The sequence below is a fragment of the Panulirus ornatus genome, chromosome 8 (genome assembly GCF_036320965.1).
Source record: "Panulirus ornatus isolate Po-2019 chromosome 8, ASM3632096v1, whole genome shotgun sequence".
NCBI classification, from domain to species: Eukaryota; Metazoa; Arthropoda; class Malacostraca; order Decapoda; family Palinuridae; genus Panulirus; species Panulirus ornatus.
Window position 1 is genome coordinate 7,553,003 of NC_092231.1, and position 13,574 is coordinate 7,566,576.

Below are 13,574 nucleotides of genomic sequence, written 5' to 3' on the forward strand. Positions count from 1 at the left end.
TGGAAGCGGAAGTGGATCATAGGGTGGGGGAGGGGGCGAAAATTCTGGGAGCCTTGAAGAATGTGTGGAAGTCGAGAACATTATCTCGCAAAGCAAAAATGGGTATGTTTGAAGGAATAGTGGTGCCAACAATGTTGTATGGTTGCGAGGCATGGGCTATGGATAGAGTTGTGCGCAGGAGGATGGATGTGCTGGAAATGAGATGTTTGAGGACAATGTGTGGTGTGAGGTGGTTTGATCGAGTAAGTAACGTAAGGGTAAGAGAGATGTGTGGAAATAAAAAGAGCGTGGTTGAGAGAGCAGAAGAGGGTGTTTTGAAATGGTTTGGGCACATGGAAAGAATGAGTGAGGAAAGGTTGACCAAGAGGATATATGTGTCGGAGGTGGAGGGAACGAGGAGAAGAGGGAGACCAAATTGGAGGTGGAAAGATGGAGTGAAAAAGATTTTGTGTGATCGGGGCCTGAACATGCAGGAGGGTGAAAGGAGGACAAGGAATAGAGTGAATTGGAGTGATGTGGTATACCGGGGTTGACGTGCTGTCATTCCACATTTTTTCTCAGTCTCAGCTATAGTAGCAAAGTAAGTAAGTTCAGTGGGAGCTTCACATGTTTTTGTTGCCTCACTTATCACATTTCTTTTTATAGTGACCAAAATGGCATGGGCAAAACATGCCCCTATCAAGGCCATCTTGGATGAAAGAAGGAGTATCTGAAAAAGAAAGTAGATATGAATCAATGATCCACAGATGTTTGTAGACCTGACTCTTAAAGGAAGAAAGGTTATAAGAAGAGGGAAAGATAAAAAGGAGAAAAAATTTCCAGGTTTGCTGTTTAAAGGAAAAAGGAAGTATCATAACAGTTAAACCTCCAGTGGTTGGACTTAACACATTAACTGTGAAAGGCAGCAGCAAATGCATGCCCAAGGTCCAAGCCTTTGAGGGCAGATACATTATGCATTCTACAATGGTCAGAGAAAACAATCCAAGGGGTCTTTAAAGATGGTATGAAGGTCTTAACATAAGAAAATGAGAGCACATGCTATATATGGCACTTGACCTATTCTATGTACACAAAGTCCAGGGGCACTGTCTTAAAACTTCTAAGATCACAGCTTCTCCATGTGTGTGGAGATGCTACAAAAACAAACAAGAGAAAAAGTATTGGTCCCAGTGGGGTTTTCATCAATCTACTGGGAGGATAGGGCTAATCATGTGACAATATATAATTTCTTAACAGCTGTGGCAGGCAATTTTCCTTTAATCTTACCAAAAGGGAGTCCAGATAGCCCAAACTTGTACACTTTGGAGCTAAGTGAAAATTCGGTTTTCCTGTGTTACAAAGAACTCTACACTAGAAGCTCATTAAAAAGAAAAAAATTAGTATCATTATTTAGGCCAAAACTTTAATAACGATTAAGCAATGATAATAATTATAAACTTCTAATGTACATATTTTTGAAATTCATAACAAAAACAAAACACTCATAAACACTGCAGTCACAACAATTTGTTAAAAAACCAGTAAATATGTATAACATACTTCCAAGCTTCCTGCAGCATTACAAGAGGATGAGAGGGATCTGGCATGAATGATCTTAGACAAAGAGTCTCATGGTACTGATTCCAGGCGCCGTCTCTACATTCTCTGCTGCAATACGATACCTGCAAGACAATAAAACTCAGTCTTCCTACATAACAAAGTTAACAATATAAAAAACAGCTAAACATCATATACTACAGAAAAGTGATAACTTTATTAACTCAAAGATCATTCCACTAAAGTGGATCAAACTTCACAGCTATAGAGTCATGTCACATGAACCCTTACCTTCAGCATGATAAAAAAAAAAAAAGCAAAATTCTCCTCACTACCTATAGTGTTTACTATCGCAAAGTGGTAGGATGTACAGAGGAAGGCACATGGGGTTGAAAAAGAGGAGACAGAATGAGTGAGTATCAGCAAACTTCTGGGAGGATAAGAAAATGTTTTGGAAGGAAATCAACAGTGTAAGAAGAACAAGAGAACAAATAGAAACATCAGCGAAAGGGACAAATGGGGAGGTGGTAACAGGCAAAGATGATGTGAAGAGGAGTGAGTATTTTGAAAGACTGTTGAATGTGGTAGATGTGGGCTGCTTAGGTCAGGGAGGTACCCAAAGTAAGAGAATCATGGCAAGTAGTTTGGTTAAAAAAAAAATATTAGAGGTGGAAAGGTGGATGGAGTGGATAGTGTTCTTTAGAAAGGGGATGACTCTAATACTAATAGGTTAGTTTGGATTTTCAGTGTTTATATGGATCATGGTGAGATGCCTAAGGATTGGTGGAATGCCTGTATAGTCCCAATGTATAAAGACAAGGGGGATAACAGTGAATGTTTCAATCATGTAGGTACATAGGTGTAAGTTTCATGAGCTTACCTGGTAAGTTGTATGGAAGAGTGGTGATTGAGAGGTTGGTGGTATACACTGTGCATCAGCTTGGGGAGGATATGGTTTTAGGAGTGGTAAAGGATGTATGAATCAAGTGCTTGTTGAGAGGAATGAGTGGAAGAAATACTAACAGAAATAAAAGAATCTGTATGTGGCATTTATGGATCTGGAAAAAGCATGCAATAGCATTGACAAAGATGCTTTATAAAAGATTACAAATATATGATGTGGGAGGAAAGCTACCAGAAGCAGTGAGGAGATTTCATTAAAAAAGTAAAGAACATGTGCAAGTAGAGAGAAGGGTGAGTTATTCCAGGTGAAGGTGGGTTTAAGGTAAGGATGTGATATCACCATGACTATCAAACCTGTTTATGGATGGAGTGATGAAGGAAGTGAAAATGGGTAGGCCTAGAGTCAGGCAGGGGTGGAGGTTCTTGGGAGGAAAGTAAGCTGCTTCTCTCAGCACATTCACATCCAGTAGTCTCTCCTTTGCATGCTTATCAATTGGTACTTAATGCCCCCTTACCATCTGTCTTACTCATCTATGTTTACTTTTGCATGTCCCCTGTTTAAACCAGGTATTTCCAATAACGAGACCTTTGTCATCACACAATGCCAAAAGCCTTTCGCTATTCTTATTCACAACACCAGGAATCCCATGCCCTAAAATTATATCCACTACTGCCACATTTCCTGCTCTTGCATTCAAATCACCCACCACTAACATTCAATCCCCTACATAAAACTGATGAAACCCTTAAATTGCTCCTCTAAAAATATTTGCTTCTCTTCCTTGGTCCTCTCATTTCCATCTGACATAATTCACTTTCAATTTTACCCACATTAGTCAGTGGCTCACTTCCTTACACGCTTTCACACATTCCCACAACCCTTCCTTCAACAACAGTGCTACTCCTCCCAAAACACTCATCCTCACACTTAACCATATTCATTCATTCCCCTTTGCCTGTAGACCTTCTTCCAAGCTAAATCTTTTTTGCACCTCATCAATAAGGGGTTCAATATCATTTTAAGTGATTAATAATAAGTTCCATGCTTTATCAAATACGTTGAGATTCTTTTGTTATTCCAGCAATATTTTCAATTCTTTTTACCTTTAGATTCCTTGAGTCAGCCCTGTCCCCAATATATTACAGCATATTGGTCAAGTTTGGTAGGTACAATATGGAAGGCAACCAACAACCAGGGAGGTATATTACTAGTACTACCTGCCTGGGTATCAGAGGGGTCAGTGACAGTTGCACAGTGAGCCAGCACTTCAGTAGATGTCAAGTTGCACTCCTCTAATCCAAGTAACTGGCCTTCCTTTCTGCCTCACCCACACATGAAGGCATGTACAGGGCATCAGATTGGGAAAGAGCAGTGTGATTTCAGAAGTGGTAGAGGATGTGTGGATCAGGTGTCTGCTCTGAAGAATGCATGTGAGAAATACTTAGAAAAAAGATGGATTTGTATGTAGCATTTATGGATCTGGAGAAGGCATATGATGGGGTTGCTAGAGATTCTTTGTGGAAGGTCTTAAGAATATATGGTGTGGGAGGTAAGCTGCTAGAGGCAGTGAAATGTTTTTATCAAGGATGTAAGGCATGTGTTTAAGTAGGAAGCAAGGAGAGTGATTGGTTCCAGTAAAAGTCAGTCTGCGGCAGGGGTGTGTGATGTCCCCAAGGTTGTTAAATATGTTTATGGATGGGGTGGTCAGGGAGGTAAATGCAAGAGTTTTGGAGATGTGCAAATATGCAGTCTGTTGGGGATGAGAGGGCCTGGGTAATGAATCAGTTGTTGTTCACCGACGATGCAGCACTGGTGGCTGATTCAAGTGAGAAACTGCAGAAGTTGGTGACTTAGTTTGGGAAGGTGACTTAATTTGGGAAAGTGTGTGAAAGGAGAAGGTTAAGAGTAAATGATACAATACGAGCAAGGTTATTAGGTTCAACAGGGTTGAGAGACAAGTTAGTTGGGGTTGAAGTTTGAATGGAGAAAAATTGGAGGAAGTGAAGTGTTTTAGATATCTGGAAGTGGACTTGGGAGCAAATGGAACCATGGAAGTGATTCACTGGATTGAGGAGGGGGCTAAGGTTCTGGGAGTGATGAAGAATATGTGGAAAGAGAGAATGTTATCTTGAAGAGAATGAATGGGTATGTTTGAAGGAATAGTAGTTCCAGCAATATTCTATTGCGAGACATGGGATATAGATAGGGTTGCACAGAGACGGGAGGATGTATTGGAAATGAGATGTTTGAGGACAATATGTGGTGTGAGTTGGTTTGATCATGTAAGTAATGAAAGGGTGAGAGAGATGCATGGAAATAAAAAGAGTGTGGTTGAGAGAGCAGAAGAGGGTGTATTGAAATGCATATAATGGGGTGGAAGCTAATGTTTCACTTTAGCATACTGGACTTGAAAATGTTTGCATGATATGAAAGTTGTACACACCTAATCGACCCAAAGGTATGGGGAATGGAGTTAATGATAACAGACAGGATAAAGAGCTGTAATCATTTAAGATTTTCTTATTGATGGCAAGAAACCTGAGTGCAACAAAAATGTACAAAATCATTAAATAACATTAAGTACAACTTACATCACAAGAAGGGCATTCTACTAACTCATCCTTCTTTGTGTCACAGCAATCAGGGTATGGCAGAGTCAACTGAGAATTCTGAGCCAACCTGCAAGCATTTTCTTCTGCTGTTTCAAGAGGCCTGTGAATATAATAACAGTCTCACAGACATGATTCTTGTTAATCAAGAAAATCATGAATCAAAAGGGAAAATGGCACACAAAAACAAAACATTCATTTGAAAACCTCTTATACCAAGAGGAAGAGGAAGCAATAAATAAGTATGAATCCTAACCAAAAGAATTAAAAACTGATATGTAATTACATGCTAACATCAAAATAGTTTGTTTAATCTTAACAATAACAATTCCCACAACCCATATTTTTTTGCCTCCTAAATACACTACCATGTTGTTTTTTTCATAAATATTCACCATTCCCCACATTAAAGAGGTAGCATTAAGAACAAAGGACTGAGCCTAAGAGGGAAAATGTTCCTTCTTTTGGAAAAGTAAGAAAAAAAATGGAGGGGACGATTTCCAGCCCCTCAGTCCCTCCCCTTTTAGTTACCTCCTACAACACGCAGGGAACACGTGGGAAGTATTCTTTCTCCCCTATCCCCAGGGATGACTCCCATGTTCTATCCTCTTTTAATACTCTTCACCAGGAGTACTACAGCTCAACTCATACAGCATATGCTCTTTTCTCAAATCTATACATATTTTGCGTTTCTTCATTCCTATCTCTTTCTTCTACCTTTTTCTAATACAGTTTTGAGGATTGAGTAATTAATTTAAAGACACATATATTCCCCTTACTTCTACCTTTTTCTAATACAGTTTTGAGGATTGAGTAATTAATTTAAAGACACATATATTCCCCTTACTTCTACCTTTTTCTAATACAGTTTTGAGGATTGAGTAATTAATTTAAAGACACATATATTCCCCTTACTTCTACCTTTTTCTAATACAGTTTTGAGGATTGAGTAATTAATTTAAAGACACATATATTCCCCTTACTTCTACCTTTTTCTAATACAGTTTTGAGGATTGAGTAATTAATTTAAAGACACATATATTCCCCTTACTTCTACCTTTTTCTAATACAGTTTTGAGGATTGAGTAATTAATTTAAAGACACATATATTCCCCTTACTTCTACCTTTTTCTAATACAGTTTTGAGGATTGAGTAATTAATTTAAAGACACATATATTCCCCTTACTTCTACCTTTTTCTAATACAGTTTTGAGGATTGAGTAATTAATTTAAAGACACATATATTCCCCTTACTTCTACCTTTTTCTAATACAGTTTTGAGGATTGAGTAATTAATTTAAAGACACATATATTCCCCTTACTTCTACCTTTTTCTAATACAGTTTTGAGGATTGAGTAATTAATTTAAAGACACATATATTCCCCTTACTTCTACCTTTTTCTAATACAGTTTTGAGGATTGAGTAATTAATTTAAAGACACATATATTCCCCTTACTTCTACCTTTTTCTAATACAGTTTTGAGGATTGAGTAATTAATTTAAAGACACATATATTCCCCTTACTTCTACCTTTTTCTAATACAGTTTTGAGGATTGAGTAATTAATTTAAAGACACATATATTCCCCTTACTTCTACCTTTTTCTAATACAGTTTTGAGGATTGAGTAATTAATTTAAAGACACATATATTCCCCTTACTTCTACCTTTTTCTAATACAGTTTTGAGGATTGAGTAATTAATTTAAAGACACATATATTCCCCTTACTTCTACCTTTTTCTAATACAGTTTTGAGGATTGAGTAATTAATTTAAAGACACATATATTCCCCTTACTTCTACCTTTTTCTAATACAGTTTTGAGGATTGAGTAATTAATTTAAAGACACATATATTCCCCTTACTTCTACCTTTTTCTAATACAGTTTTGAGGATTGAGTAATTAATTTAAAGACACATATATTCCCCTTACTTCTACCTTTTTCTAATACAGTTTTGAGGATTGAGTAATTAATTTAAAGACACATATATTCCCCTTACTTCTACCTTTTTCTAATACAGTTTTGAGGATTGAGTAATTAATTTAAAGACACATATATTCCCCTTACTTCTACCTTTTTCTAATACAGTTTTGAGGATTGAGTAATTAATTTAAAGACACATATATTCCCCTTACTTCTACCTTTTTCTAATACAGTTTTGAGGATTGAGTAATTAATTTAAAGACACATATATTCCCCTTACTTCTACCTTTTTCTAATACAGTTTTGAGGATTGAGTAATTAATTTAAAGACACATATATTCCCCTTACTTCTACCTTTTTCTAATACAGTTTTGAGGATTGAGTAATTAATTTAAAGACACATATATTCCCCTTACTTCTACCTTTTTCTAATACAGTTTTGAGGATTGAGTAATTAATTTAAAGACACATATATTCCCCTTACTTCTACCTTTTTCTAATACAGTTTTGAGGATTGAGTAATTAATTTAAAGACACATATATTCCCCTTACTTCTACCTTTTTCTAATACAGTTTTGAGGATTGAGTAATTAATTTAAAGACACATATATTCCCCTTACTTCTACCTTTTTCTAATACAGTTTTGAGGATTGAGTAATTAATTTAAAGACACATATATTCCCCTTACTTCTACCTTTTTCTAATACAGTTTTGAGGATTGAGTAATTAATTTAAAGACACATATATTCCCCTTACTTCTACCTTTTTCTAATACAGTTTTGAGGATTGAGTAATTAATTTAAAGACACATATATTCCCCTTACTTCTACCTTTTTCTAATACAGTTTTGAGGATTGAGTAATTAATTTAAAGACACATATATTCCCCTTACTTCTACCTTTTTCTAATACAGTTTTGAGGATTGAGTAATTAATTTAAAGACACATATATTCCCCTTACTTCTACCTTTTTCTAATACAGTTTTGAGGATTGAGTAATTAATTTAAAGACACATATATTCCCCTTACTTCTACCTTTTTCTAATACAGTTTTGAGGATTGAGTAATTAATTTAAAGACACATATATTCCCCTTACTTCTACCTTTTTCTAATACAGTTTTGAGGATTGAGTAATTAATTTAAAGACACATATATTCCCCTTACTTCTACCTTTTTCTAATACAGTTTTGAGGATTGAGTAATTAATTTAAAGACACATATATTCCCCTTACTTCTACCTTTTTCTAATACAGTTTTGAGGATTGAGTAATTAATTTAAAGACACATATATTCCCCTTACTTCTACCTTTTTCTAATACAGTTTTGAGGATTGAGTAATTAATTTAAAGACACATATATTCCCCTTACTTCTACCTTTTTCTAATACAGTTTTGAGGATTGAGTAATTAATTTAAAGACACATATATTCCCCTTACTTCTACCTTTTTCTAATACAGTTTTGAGGATTGAGTAATTAATTTAAAGACACATATATTCCCCTTACTTCTACCTTTTTCTAATACAGTTTTGAGGATTGAGTAATTAATTTAAAGACACATATATTCCCCTTACTTCTACCTTTTTCTAATACAGTTTTGAGGATTGAGTAATTAATTTAAAGACACATATATTCCCCTTACTTCTACCTTTTTCTAATACAGTTTTGAGGATTGAGTAATTAATTTAAAGACACATATATTCCCCTTACTTCTACCTTTTTCTAATACAGTTTTGAGGATTGAGTAATTAATTTAAAGACACATATATTCCCCTTACTTCTACCTTTTTCTAATACAGTTTTGAGGATTGAGTAATTAATTTAAAGACACATATATTCCCCTTACTTCTACCTTTTTCTAATACAGTTTTGAGGATTGAGTAATTAATTTAAAGACACATATATTCCCCTTACTTCTACCTTTTTCTAATACAGTTTTGAGGATTGAGTAATTAATTTAAAGACACATATATTCCCCTTACTTCTACCTTTTTCTAATACAGTTTTGAGGATTGAGTAATTAATTTAAAGACACATATATTCCCCTTACTTCTACCTTTTTCTAATACAGTTTTGAGGATTGAGTAATTAATTTAAAGACACATATATTCCCCTTACTTCTACCTTTTTCTAATACAGTTTTGAGGATTGAGTAATTAATTTAAAGACACATATATTCCCCTTACTTCTACCTTTTTCTAATACAGTTTTGAGGATTGAGTAATTAATTTAAAGACACATATATTCCCCTTACTTCTACCTTTTTCTAATACAGTTTTGAGGATTGAGTAATTAATTTAAAGACACATATATTCCCCTTACTTCTACCTTTTTCTAATACAGTTTTGAGGATTGAGTAATTAATTTAAAGACACATATATTCCCCTTACTTCTACCTTTTTCTAATACAGTTTTGAGGATTGAGTAATTAATTTAAAGACACATATATTCCCCTTACTTCTACCTTTTTCTAATACAGTTTTGAGGATTGAGTAATTAATTTAAAGACATATATTCATTCCCCTTACCTCTACCTTTTTCTAATACAGTTTAGAGGACTGAGCAATTAGTTTAAAGACATATATTCATTCCCCTTACCTCTACCTTTTTCTAATACAGTTTTGAGGATTGAGTAATTAATTTAAAGACACATATATTCCCCTTACTTCTACCTTTTTCTAATACTGAGTATTCAGGAATTTGTATCTAATGTATTCATGCACAAAGTTTTCTGGTCACTTCTAAATTGAAAAAAGTAATGGAACAGGCAATGCACATCATATTTTTTCTCGTAATTTTCATAAAATGCTCCTTTACTGACTAATGGTTTTCATTATATTCTTAAGCTATTAATATACAATTACTCTCAATAGAGTGTGACTTACAGTTCATCTTACCTCATACAAAAGTCACATGCTAGGTACCCATATGCAGCATTCCATAAGAACTGACAGGATACCAGAGGTCTTTCTTCAAAAATAACTTCTCCTGCTGTGAAGTCTCGTGTTGCAAATAGCCCTTTACCCTGCAAACAGTAAATCATTCAACTCTCTTACTACAGAACATGACTCTTTTATTTCAATTTGTGAATATCTAAGACCTACTTTCAGTTTCTCAAATACTGACACTATCAATATATATTCAATAAAGTGTCTTACTTTCCCCAGGATTTCCCATACAGCACAAAATCCCTCCTACATACTCTTGTCCCTACATACATTCTTCTTACCTCTCTTAAATATGCTCTTTATTCTTTTCTTTCTATCTCACTTTCTGTTTCCTATTTCTTCCTCCCTTTGCCTCACTCACAGACAATACTTGTCTTCCTGTCTATAGAGACACATACCTAAGATCTGTCTTGGCTTCAGAAAGCAAAAACACCATAAAACAGAATGCCCAGCTACACAGATGAGTGGTTTCTCTTCTTAAAACACCTTCCATCAAACAATAACATGCTGAGCTGACAGGACTTTACGTATGATGAGCTAACCAAGCAGGCCATGTATGCTTTTGTTTTAGCATTTTAATGAAGAGGTGGGTGCACTTTCATTAATGAATTCATATTAATGGCAACTTTCCCTCCAGCAAGCCCCTCTAGATGTAGTATTGGCACCTTAATGGAGCTGACTTCAATAATTTCTGAAAAAATTTTCTGATTCCTTAGATAAATCACTATCTCTCATATGGTGATGCTTCTGTCTCCACTAAACACATAGCAGAGGTTATCATTGTGGGAATGGAAGCATTTGTCCCTTCTTCCTCAATGACTACCTCTTCTTCCAATCCATGGTTTAACCATTCCTGCATATCAGGCTTGGAAAAAGTCTCCTTCCTCCAAGGGTAGGAGATGGGATATTCCTCAAGTAAGCTGGGGTACTGGGAGGGATCAATACTACTACCACCTAAACCCTCCCTCTCACTGGTAACAGAGTCACACAAGAAAGTATAGTCAGAAGAGTATACCATAAATTGGCAGGGGTTACGAGAGGGGTCATTATTGTACTAACTGAACCCTTCCTCCCACTAGCGGCAGAGCCACACATGCACATGGCGATGATGATGATAATGATGATGATCAGTGATCAGTATATATCTAAACCAGGGCGTGTGAAATGGGGTAAACCATGGAAAGGTCAGTGGGGCCTGGATGTGGATAGGGAGCTGTGTTTTCCGTGCATTACACAAGACAGCTAGAGACTGAGTGTGAATGAATGTTGCCTTTTTTGTCTGTTTTCCTGGCGCTACCTCACTGAAGTGGGGAAAAGTGATGCTGCTGCCTGTGGGGCGTGTTGGCACTGGGAATGGATGAAGGCAAACAAGTATGAAAATGCTCGAGGGATGTCGGATAAAGATTTGTAGAGGTTTTCAAAAAAGAAGAATGTTGGGGAGAAGAGAGTGGTGAGAGTAAGTGAGCGTAGAAAGGAGATTTGTGCGAGGAAGTACCAGGAGAGACTGAGTGTAGAATGGCAAAAGGTGAGAGCAAATGATGTGAGGGGAGTGGGTGAGAAAAGGGATGTATTTAGGGAAGCAGTGATGGCATACGCAAAAGATGTATGTGGCATGAGAAAGGTGGGTGGTGGGCAGATTAGAAAAGGTAGTGAGTGGTGAGATGAAGAAGTAAAGTTGATAGTGAAAGAAAAAAGAGAGGCATTTGGATGATACTTGCAAGTAAGGAGAGCAAATTATTGGGAGATGTATAAACAAAAGCGCCAGGAGGTCAAGAGAAACGTGCAAGGGTTCAAAAAGAGGGCAAATGAGAGATGGGGTGAGAGTATCATTAAACTTTAGGGAAAATAAAAAGATGTTTTTGAAGGAGGTAAATAATGTGTGTAAGACAAGGGAACAAATGGGAACACTGGTGAAGGGGCAAGTGGGAAAGTAATAACAGGTAGTGATGAAGTGAGAAGGAGATGGAGTGAGTATTTTGAAGGGTTGTTGAATGTGTTTGATGATACGAGTGGCAGATATAGGGTGTTTTGGCCGGGATGGTGTGCACAGTGAGGGGTTTAGGGAGAATGGTTTGGTTAAGAGAGAAGAGGTAGTGAAAGCTTTCCAGAAGATGAAATCCAGCAAGGCAGCAGGTTTGGAGTAGAATATATTAAGATAGGGATGACTGTGTTGTTGACTGGTTGGAAAGACTATTCAAAGTACGTATCGATCATGGCAAAGTGCTAAAGGATTGGCAGAATGCATGCATAGTACCATTGTATACCAGCAGATACCTAATAATTACAAAATGAATAAACACAGAATCTTATAAGAGTAACAATTTATTATTTACTTAAAGACCTTAATGCCCTCCAAGCTATATTTCAACCTCAGATTCAAATTCAGCATGAAAAATAGTCCTTATACTGATTTTTCAAGCACATCTACAATCCCTCACAAAAATTGTAGTTCTTGATGGTTCAGCCTCTACCCCTTTCTCTATCAACAGCGGAGTCCCTCAAGGTTCTGTCCTGCAGCCTACACTTTTTCTCCTTTTTTAGCAATGGTTCCCTTTCTTCCAAAAAAAAACTTATGCACTCATACCCTGATGACTCAACACTGCATCCTCCATATCCTTCAATTCTGCTCCATCTTTTCTCACTCATTCTGCTTCTCATCTTGACGCAACTTCCTCAATAAACTCTGGTTAAGTTTAATGCCTCCAGGATCCAGTTTCTGCCCATATCTCTATTGAAAATTCCTCAACACTTTCCTCTCTCCTTCAACAGGTCTGTAATCCCTACTCTTGACTCAATGAACAGCAATATCCACACTATCTTAGAAACCCTATATCATGGAATTAGATAAGTCTGCCTCTAGGAAACTGGGAGTCCTGTTTAGATTTTGGAATTTTTTCCATTGTTGTATAGAAAACTGCCCCCACGTCTAGGGTGGTTCTTGCTCTGCATCCTTACTTGATATAGTTGAGCTGTAATCGGTCCTAAGCTAACTTCGAAACTTGACCCACTGCAATGTTGATTCACTTTCCCTCTTCTATAAGTATCATAGGTATCATTTTGGATTTAGCTACTGAGAGCTTACTTCTTGTGTGCCCCCACACACAATTACTGTGGCCATAGGCAACTCAAGGGTAGGCCATTTTGATAACTGTTTCTTTTGCTCCATCTCAAAAAGATAATCTATCTGCCACCAATAATATGCCAGCAGAGCAGCTCAGTTGTGGTAAGGTAGCAGTCATGTACCATTCCCATTAGATAGGAAGTGAGAAAAACCCATCATCCTTCATAAAAATGTGCCATGAAAAGGAGAGGTGCATCTTAACACCCACAAAGCTAATGATCATTCAAAACTCCTAAGACTTATCATCTCAAGACTCCTAAGGCTTATTATCTAATTTTCATGTAGAGATCCTCAGGAAGATAATGATGATGATAACCAACGAGGGAAGTCAAATGCTCCTACTTTTCCCTCTCTAACCTTCAACCTTCTTCAACAATACACCACAACGTTATCTCAAAGGATGTAAACCACAGGTTCTGATTAGTGAATTATTGGTTTCTGATTACCTGTCTATTTATCATTCTCCATGTATACGTATGAAAATATCTTTCAATTGAAAAGTGTTAATTCAGTAGGTTTAGGGACAGAATT

General features: G+C 36.4%; 1 protein-coding gene across 5 annotated transcripts in view; it reads right to left on the reverse strand.

The window, feature by feature from the left end:
• Window positions 1-13,574, reverse strand: part of Smyd5 (SET and MYND domain containing, class 5) — a 74,848-nt gene that overhangs the window by 56,297 nt on the left and 4,977 nt on the right. For all 5 annotated transcript variants that reach the window (XM_071664063.1, XM_071664060.1, XM_071664062.1 and 2 more), the window contains exons 3-5: window positions 9,872-9,999; window positions 5,032-5,152; window positions 1,540-1,661 (exon numbers count right to left, since the gene is read on the reverse strand). In XM_071664063.1, the coding sequence (XP_071520164.1) occupies window positions 1,540-1,661; window positions 5,032-5,152; window positions 9,872-9,999 (371 nt within the window). The remainder of the gene's footprint in view (window positions 1-1,539; window positions 1,662-5,031; window positions 5,153-9,871; window positions 10,000-13,574) is intronic.